Source organism: Athene cunicularia (genome assembly GCF_003259725.1).
Source record: "Athene cunicularia isolate RWA chromosome 17 unlocalized genomic scaffold, athCun1 chr17_part1, whole genome shotgun sequence".
In the NCBI taxonomy this organism is placed as follows: Eukaryota; Metazoa; Chordata; class Aves; order Strigiformes; family Strigidae; genus Athene; species Athene cunicularia.
Genome location: NW_020799122.1, coordinates 3,902,105 through 3,910,617, shown reverse-complemented (window position 1 = coordinate 3,910,617; position 8,513 = coordinate 3,902,105). Strand labels below are relative to the sequence as shown.

Below are 8,513 nucleotides of genomic sequence, written 5' to 3'. Positions count from 1 at the left end.
CCCCCCCCAGCTGCTCCTGGGGGGCTGCTGGGGCTGGGAGAAGTGGTAGCGAAGGGCTTATCTTCAGCAGGTGGCCCGTGGCCTCTGCCCTTGCTCCCGTGTGGCGGCGTCACGAGCCGCAGCCACTGGCTGCACCTGGGAAATGGCTCAGTTTCCCGGGAAGTGCACTGGGGGCAATTGCTGGAGCTGGTGATCCCAGAGCCACGGAGGGATGTGCCTGGGGGCTCTGTGCCTGGGGACCCACAGATCCCAAAGAGAGATGCTTCTCCTTGGGAACCCACTCGCCCCTTCCCTCTCGGCCCCATCGCAGTGTAACCAACCAGCAGCTCAAGCCCCCGGGCCTGTATCTCAGTGGCATCGGGTCCCGGCAGCCTCTGATTCATCAGCTGGCACAGGCAGGGCGGGAGAGGGAGGCAGATCCATCGCATTTCTCCAGGGTGGGTTTACCTTGCTCTGTTCTGTGGTTGTTAGTCATCTGCCTGCCAAATATTCCCCACCAGTCTGGAGGCTTTAAAGCCGGAGGAACGGCTGCGCTGCTCTAATTGACAGATCACAAGCCCTGGGACTTCCCTGAATTAATTTGTGACAAGTGCAATTGCTGAGTATCTCTATTAGGGCAGAGAAACACAACAAAACAAAGCACAAATCCTGCGTATTCAACCTGGATTTAGAAGTTGGCAGGGACGGAGGCTCTTGTGACAGTCCCTGGCAGGCTGGTCCCCAGGAGGGCAGCCACAGCCGTCCTGGTTGATGCTGCATCCCGAGCTGACTGAGCCTGGCGCCCCTGTCCACACCGAGACCTCCCTGACCCTGCCCTGCACTGGGTCGGGATTGCTGTGAGCTTGTCTCTCTTATTAAGATGGGTCTGTCCTGCGTGTCCATGCCTCAGTTTCTCTCTGTACACCGGGGAATAACAGCCCTGCCTTGCTACACAGAGAAATGTGGGAATCAACTCAGGAATCCTTCACTCAGTACCAGAGCTGGCCGGGCCATGCCAGCACCCAGCTTCCACCTAATTCTCTTCTTTCTTAGCTGATTGTTGGGGACCGAGCTCACCGAGGAGGGAAGGAGGTGGGTGTGGACAGGCTGCCGGAAGACTGGGAGTTTCAGAGAAGTGTCCCACCCAAGCCAGCTCTGGAAAGCCAGTCCCCATTGCATCTGGGATCTATTTATTCACTGTGAAGCTTTTCTTTGGAAAGATAATGCTAAAAGGATGTCTATAAATTGCAGAACTAAAGCATGAGTGTCCTGGCCTTCATCATCCATGCAAGCACTCGCTCCCAGCCAGCAGCAATCCTGCAAATCATCACTGAAAATCACCTTCCCTCCCTTCATCCCGAGGCGGCCTGAAGCTGCCGTGGGGGCTGTGCCATGGGCAGGGGTCTGGCAGTGCAGGAGGAACTCGCTTTCCCCTTAAATCATGGAGGAGCATCCTTCATGGGGTGTCAGCCCTGCGTGGCTCCTGGCCGTGCACAGGGGACTGGCCACATCCCTGCTCCTTCTCCCCTGGTGCCGACAGTGAGACCCGGGAGTATCCTGCTGCCAGCTCAGAGCCACACCAGCTTTCACACCAAGGCAGCAGATGAGCAACTGTGCCTTTGGTCTCTGGACTCATGTGTCCAAATCCTCCTCCTGGTTCAGCTTTGTGGGTGGGTGTTTTAAGTGGAAGCTCAGCCCCAACTTGTCGCTCCTGCCCTGTGTCTGAGTGCATCTGTGCGGCCTCGGCTCCCCGCTGAGCATTGTCCTTTTGTCTCAACAGCTCAACTCGCCCATGAACTCAGTTAGCTCAGAAGACATTAAGCCACCCCTGGGGCTCAATGGAGTCCTCAAAGTGCCAGCACATCCCTCAGGAACGATGGCCTCCTTCACCAAGCACATATGTGCCATCTGCGGGGACAGATCTTCAGGTAAGACTGGTGCCTGCCCCGGGAGGGCAGGGGTGCTCCCAGCAGTGTGCTGGGGCTGTGCTCACGTGCGGATGCCCTGGAGAGCGTGGTGAGGGTTTGCGTGGCTCCCCTGCTCCCTGCAGCACAGCCACTGCAGGGGGGGACTTGCCATTGGGAGAGGAGCTGCCCATGCCCTCAGAGAAGGGCATGAAAAATCCCTTATTGAGCAGCCTCGCCCAGCCTGCCTGGTCTGGGGCGGGCTCTGAGCTGAGCCAGGAGACCCCGGGTCTTTGCTCAGCAGCGGTGTTACATCCTCGGCCCTGAGCAGCACAGCCCCTCTGAAGACAAGGCAAGAGTAAGCGTCCCTCCCTCTGTCCATCTTTGATCCTCAGTGGTATTGTCACGTAGTGCCAGATAAAAAGATGTGCTTCACGCGGAGTCTCGCCGCCGCTCCTGGGAGATAAAGATGTGGTAATTCCCTTCACTCTGATGCTGGGTTTAAAAGCTTTCAGCTCCCGAAGTCTTCTGGTCGGCTAGTTTGTCCTTGGGGACACCTCCTGCGCCTGTTGGGCTCCAGGGCTGGAAGAAGAGGGTGGGCATATGGGGCAGAGCAGGCTGGGCTCTGAGTCTGATGCGGGGAGTCTGATGGGTTGTGGGGGGCTCAGGGTCCCCCCCTCCCCATTTCACCACTGTGCTGCCTTGTCCCTGATGTATGGCTAAGAAATGGCAAGGGCTTTTCCTGGGTGTAAGGCGGGTTGTCATGCCATGGAGGGCATCCTGATTTTAGAGGAGTCAAGTCAAGACGAAGCCGCTGCTCTTTAGCTCCTGCTCCCAGAATGAGAAACCGCAGCTTCCCCCCCCACGGCTGGGAGAGGCCCGATGGTCTTTGCGGTGAGGGAGAGCAAAGGGACTGTGCTGGGGGCACCCAAGACACTCCGAGTCCCTCTAACCCGAGTCGCATCCCCCCCACAGGTAAACATTACGGGGTTTACAGCTGCGAGGGCTGCAAAGGCTTCTTCAAGCGCACGGTGCGGAAAGACCTCACCTACACGTGCCGCGACAACAAGGACTGCTTGATCGACAAGCGCCAGCGCAACCGCTGCCAGTACTGCCGCTACCAGAAGTGTCTGGCCATGGGGATGAAGCGAGAAGGTAAGGCAGAGCCTGGCCGGAGCACCCATGGGTGTTGCAGGTCCCTTTCCTTCGTTGGGAGGCTCCAGCGCGTTCCTGCCTGTCAGCAGCGTGGCAGCACCATGGGCACCAGAGCCAGCACGAGCCTCGCCAAGGGCTGCCTGCACCCGAGTGCCAAAAATATACGTGTCTCAGTTATATTTTGCTTTTGTGCCACAGCCACGGCCTCTAATGGGCTCCAAAACAGCGCTAAGTCTCAGAGGGGTACCCGGGTGATGGATGGCTGCATGTTAGTGAATGAGCCAGTGCCCAGCGGCAGCGAGCACAGCACCGGGGAGGGGGGGGCGCAGTGAAAGCAGACAGTGCTCACGAGGTCCCTTGCTGTCCTGGAACTTGCACTCCCCATTTTGCACCAGCTGCCTCGTGTTGGGAGCAGCGATGGCAAATACACGGAGCTCTTCCCTTTCCCCGCAGAGCCCCATCAAGCAAGAAATGCGGAAGCTGTGGGGGCTGAGGGCATTTCGGGTGACAAATGCCGCCTCCTGGCCTGGCCCTTCTTTCTCCGTGCAACACGGGATTGTCGCATCCTGGAGAACTGGAGCTGATGAGGGGACACTGGCAAGATAAAGATCGTGGTTAATTCGCTGGTTACTAATCGCCGCGCTGCCAGGGCGGTGAGAGGCTCCCACGTGTGTCCCAGCTGCATGCTGTTTGTAGTGCACACCTCGCTCAGGAGGGGCAGGGAAACCCGGTGAATTATCATCCTTCTTGTCAGAGTCTGCTGCGCAGGCACCAGCACCGAGCACCGGCTGCTCTAACTCAGTAGCATTCCCTAGCAGTCACAATAGTTGATTTTTTTTTTTTTTCTCATTGGAAAGAAGAAATTCAGTCTCATAAAAGATATCACTCCCCTTACTGGAATTTAAATTTAGGATGTAAAACTCCCCGGCAGTGCCTCTTTTAAATGCTGACTGGGTCTGTTTTAAACTGCTGGCAAAACAGGCTTTTACCAGACGTGACGTGAAAATGACCCCGTGGTGCTGCTCAGTTCTCCGCTGCCTTCTCCCCTTACATCTTCTGCTCCACTCTCGCCTCCCTGACCCGCCGATAAACCCGGCCCTCCGCCGAGTCGCTCCGCGAGCAGCGCTCCAACCCGGGTCTGTTTGAAGAGCACTTAGTCTTGTCTGGAGTGCTCACGGAGCTGCACCCAGCGTTGAGCAGCCCCTGCCACGCTCGATTTACGGGGTTACCCAAGGAACCACGACACGTGGAGCCTTCAGTGTCAAAGCTGCCTCTGCTCCAGGTGTGGGGGGGATGGCAGCGGGCTGAGAGGTGAAGACACCCAGAGGACCTCCTTGGCCCTGCACAGCTTAACCCTTCAGTGCTTGGAAACAAAGCTTTCTGACCCACCAGACCTCTCGTCTTAAATGGAGACGTTCAGAAAATGCCTCTGAAGATGAGTGGCACAGGGCAGGCGCGGTGCTTTGTGTGCGGGGGGCGGGCGTTGCCCTGGCGTGATGGGCAGAGCTGGGGAATGTCCTGGATCCCACGGGAGATGTGTGGCAGGAGGAGGAAGGTCTGATCTCCAGCTATGGGAGAACTCGGGTGACTAAAAAAAAAAGCCAAGAAGTCTCCTGCGTGTTCAGCAGCAGCACTTGCTTCTCCAGGGAGGGATGCAGGTGTGGATAGGTGTGGAGCATACCGTTACCCTGGCTTTGCCTCCACCACCTCGCAGCAGCAGCTGGAGCCCCTCTTTCCTTTCAGACCCCTAGAACATCTCAGCCAGCGTCTGTAGGGAAGGGAACACCAGCAGTGATGCTTTAACTCCACAGCCTGCACTGACATCCTGTGCTCGGGTACCTGCCTCATGCCTACCGTTAGCGGTGATTGCATGGGCAGCATCACTAAAATTATAGGTCCATTAATTAATTTCTAAATGGTGGTGGAATTCCCCAGGGAGTGCGTACAGTATGAGGACTCTATTAATTCATCTTGATTAACATTATCACAATGAATACCAAATGAATTCATAACGATCAGCCAGTTATTTAAAAGTGTGACAGATGGGATCTTCGTAACTCTAGAATTGCATTCAGGCGGCGCTGGCTGATCTTCCCATGCCGGCGCTGCATGAGGACAGCTTCAGAGAAGGGCAGAAAGCCCGTGCTTTGGCAGTCAGTGGGTGTTTAGGGTGTAATCCCCACATAGGGAAGGCTGGAGTAACTCCCCCTGTCCCCAGATAAAGCTCGCTTGTTATAAATCTAAAAATTCACGGTGTCTCCTGTCAGGTTTGGAGGTGTCCTAGTGTTGTTCTAGACCTGAAAGTCTGAAGTTAGGCCTCGCTGAGCTTTGGTTCTGAGCAGCTCTTGAGTTTCACATGGGATGTCTACCAGATTTGTCAAAAAAGGGTCTCCTCCCCGTTGCATCCCTCCCAGCTCGCTGCTGCCCATGCACTTTGCCAGCCAGGAGTCCTTAAACCAGTCCTGCTGCCTCCCCATCATCTCTGATTTAGGGAACAGTTTTGGGCTAAATCCTGCATTCCTCAATCCTTTTGCCTAAATACTCACAACATAGCCAGCTTTTTATCCTCTGGTGTAAACTTTTGCATATTTTAAGTAACAGAGCTGGGGTAATGGGCCTCATTTCCCTAAAAAATATCTTGCTCTGGAGACCTAATTTACAGCTACATAAAGGCATAGCAGATTCCTGCTGGGGAAGTATCTCTCCTGTAGCCCAAAGGTATTTGTATGTCATGAAAGTACAGTAAAACCCTCTAAATGAAGTACTATAGCTCAGGTGAGCGAATAAGTGTTAAAGGCATCCTGCAAGGTGGTGAGAAGTGCTGCAACCTGCAGTGGTGCTGGGAAGAAGAAGGGTGAGGGACATGTTTGTACCCAAAAATCCTCTGCCGGAAAGGTAAAAGGAAAGCGTCTCTTAGACGTTGGCTTAAAGGAGCAAAATCAAGGCGACCCCTGGGACAGCTGATGGAGCTCTGGAAGGGTTTGATCCCCACACCTGGGGGGTCTCCGGGTGAACGTGCCCAGAGCGGACCCGGCAGGATGGACCCTGACCACGTGCTCCGGGAAGGAGCCTGCCCACAGCAGATGGAGCAGGGTGGCAAGGGGTGGCCGTGGGCTACTGCTGGAAGGCTGGGGCATTGCTTCAGGGCTGCGAGGCTTGGCTTAAAGGGGTGAGAGCCTGCAGAAGCGGAAGATTCCTTCTGGTGCGCGCATCTCTGCTTGCTGTTCCCTGTGAAAAACATTTAAGATAGATCCTGACGCTGTGTTCATGGTGAATGAGCCTCATGGACTCTGAGGTATTGCGGCTATAATAAATAAGCAACTGGGAACATTTTTCCCCTATGAATTACTGCCAGCTGTGTGAGGCTTTGGTTCTTGTACTCTGTCTCCCACTAAATACCGGATAGTCAACAAAATTAAGATTACCATCAGGGATCTTGACTAATGCAGGGATTATTATTGTGGGGGTGGCTGTTTGCATCCAGAAGCATAACTCTCTGCTTGATCTGTTACTCATTAGAGTCTAAGGTGTCTGTGTATCAGCAGCCTTACATTTTAAAGGGAAAAAAGTGGAAACTGCCTTTGAGTGAGGGAAGCAGAGGTCTTGTGAAGAGGTGGGAGTAAACACCGAGGCTCTTGGGATAAAGGCGTCTTGCATGCGGTGCCGTTAGCTGGGGTTAACTCCAGAGGTGAAGGGGGTCATCAGAGACGACAAACTCCATGGCCTGGCCTTGCAGTGTGCTGCTATCTTGTACGACGAGGTCCCGGCCCCACCATTGCTGGCAACGCCGCCGGCTCGCACAGCGAGCAGGAAATACCAGCGAGGAGCCCTTTCTCATGCTCCCGCCGGCCGCTCTTGGACGGCTCACAGGGAGCAGACGTTGGGAACCGGCGCAGCCCGGCCCCGCTCCGTCTCCTGCTTCTCTTTCCCCCAGCGCTGCCTCCGGACATGAGCGGTTCCTCGGGTGAGCCAGACTGTCTCCGTAGGACCTGCTGGGCTACCCAGTTTGTTAACAGGGCTACCACTTGCCAAGCTGAAGCCTGCAGCCCGAGCGCGCTGCGGAGCGCTAACAGCGGCGTTTGGTGCTGACTTGGTAAAATGGATGTAGATGCATCTCCGCTGGGAAGATCGTAGCCCATCTGGAGACCAGAAGGCTGTCCTCCCCCAGCGGCTACGGCTCAGGCTGCATAACTGACCCCCCAAGATCGTTCCTAAATCCAGGCGCAGATACCGGCACGGCGGTGGCCTGGGTACGGCGCAGCTGCAGCTTGTCTCCGTCAGCTGCCGTGACATGATCCAGAGTCCTGCTCTGAGGATCCAGGATACCTTCTGTCCGGTTGCATGCCTGATCTCTGACTTTAAGACTTCATTAAACTTCACAGCCTGAGATAATTCTTCCTCTTCCCTTGTGTTTGTGCGTTGGCTTTTCCCCTCTTGCTTGGCGCTGGCGTTGAGCTGAGGGATTTAACTTGGGAGGGGTTTGACTTGGAGCATCGCAGGGACCGACTCTAGTCTGCAGCTCAGAGACCTCTGCGTGTCTCCAGGGAGCTGCTCAGATGCATCACTTAGCTCAGAGGGCCCAAAGTTTCCCCCTTTTTTAACCCGGAGTGACCTGAAGCTCAGCTCCTGCACTAACGCAGCAGTCACCGAGCTGTGCCTGACCCTCCTGACGTGGCTGTGTGTCCCCCCTGCACCCCCAGAGCTGGAGCCATCCCGGCTCCCGGAGCATCTCTCGGGACCAAAAGGAGCAAGGGGAGTCTGGGGAGAAGGAGCAGGAATTCAGGTCCAAGTCAATGTAAAAGCAGGCAAGTAGCCATATCCTAGTGAAGGGGCAGAGTTCAAGAGCACAGTTATTTTTAGTAATAATTTTGGAATGGAAAATGTCTTTCAGCTTAATGAGCTTGTTTCTTATATCCTTTTAAAGTGCTGCTCTTTAAACCAGCTGGTTAAATGATGTTGGGTTTGTTTTTTGTTTTTAAGGATACTCTTAGGTTGAGAACGAGAGTTTGGTTTATGATTTTCTCTCATCGTTTTAGCAATGTTGCTGTTGCTTGTGCTTTGCAGTCCGGCTTTTGAGAGTGAAGTGAGCTAGCGATTTTTTTTCTGTTGTTTTCCAGATCTGTTCCCCATGTGGACTGACTGCATGCAAAGGTTTTAATCCGCTTTTTAACACTCTGAAGTTAATTTTTTTTTTTTTTTTTAAATCATCACAGCGGTATTTTGCCTATCTGAAAAAAAAAAGTAGTATTAAAAATGTCAGAGAAAACACCACCGTTTATTTCTGGTAGGTCAGCTTTTGAGGCTGCTTAAAGTAGTAGAAAGCTGCATGTTTGAAAAATGGAGGAGCACAAAAGCAAAGCAGAAGAAACACTGTCTGAATTAGTTTCCTCAGCTATCATGGCATTTTCGATATAAACAGGTACCTCAGGCATAAGCGCTTCAAGATGCTGATGATACACGGCTCCGATGTAGCTT

At 54.2% G+C, this 8,513-nt stretch overlaps 1 protein-coding gene across 2 annotated transcripts in view; it reads left to right on the top strand.

The window, feature by feature from the left end:
- The window catches only part of RXRA (retinoid X receptor alpha), a 66,508-nt gene that overhangs the window by 30,636 nt on the left and 27,359 nt on the right, over positions 1-8,513 (top strand). For both annotated transcript variants that reach the window (XM_026860581.1, XM_026860580.1), the window contains exons 3-4: positions 1,760-1,907; positions 2,859-3,038. In XM_026860581.1, the coding sequence (XP_026716382.1) occupies positions 1,760-1,907; positions 2,859-3,038 (328 nt within the window). The remainder of the gene's footprint in view (positions 1-1,759; positions 1,908-2,858; positions 3,039-8,513) is intronic.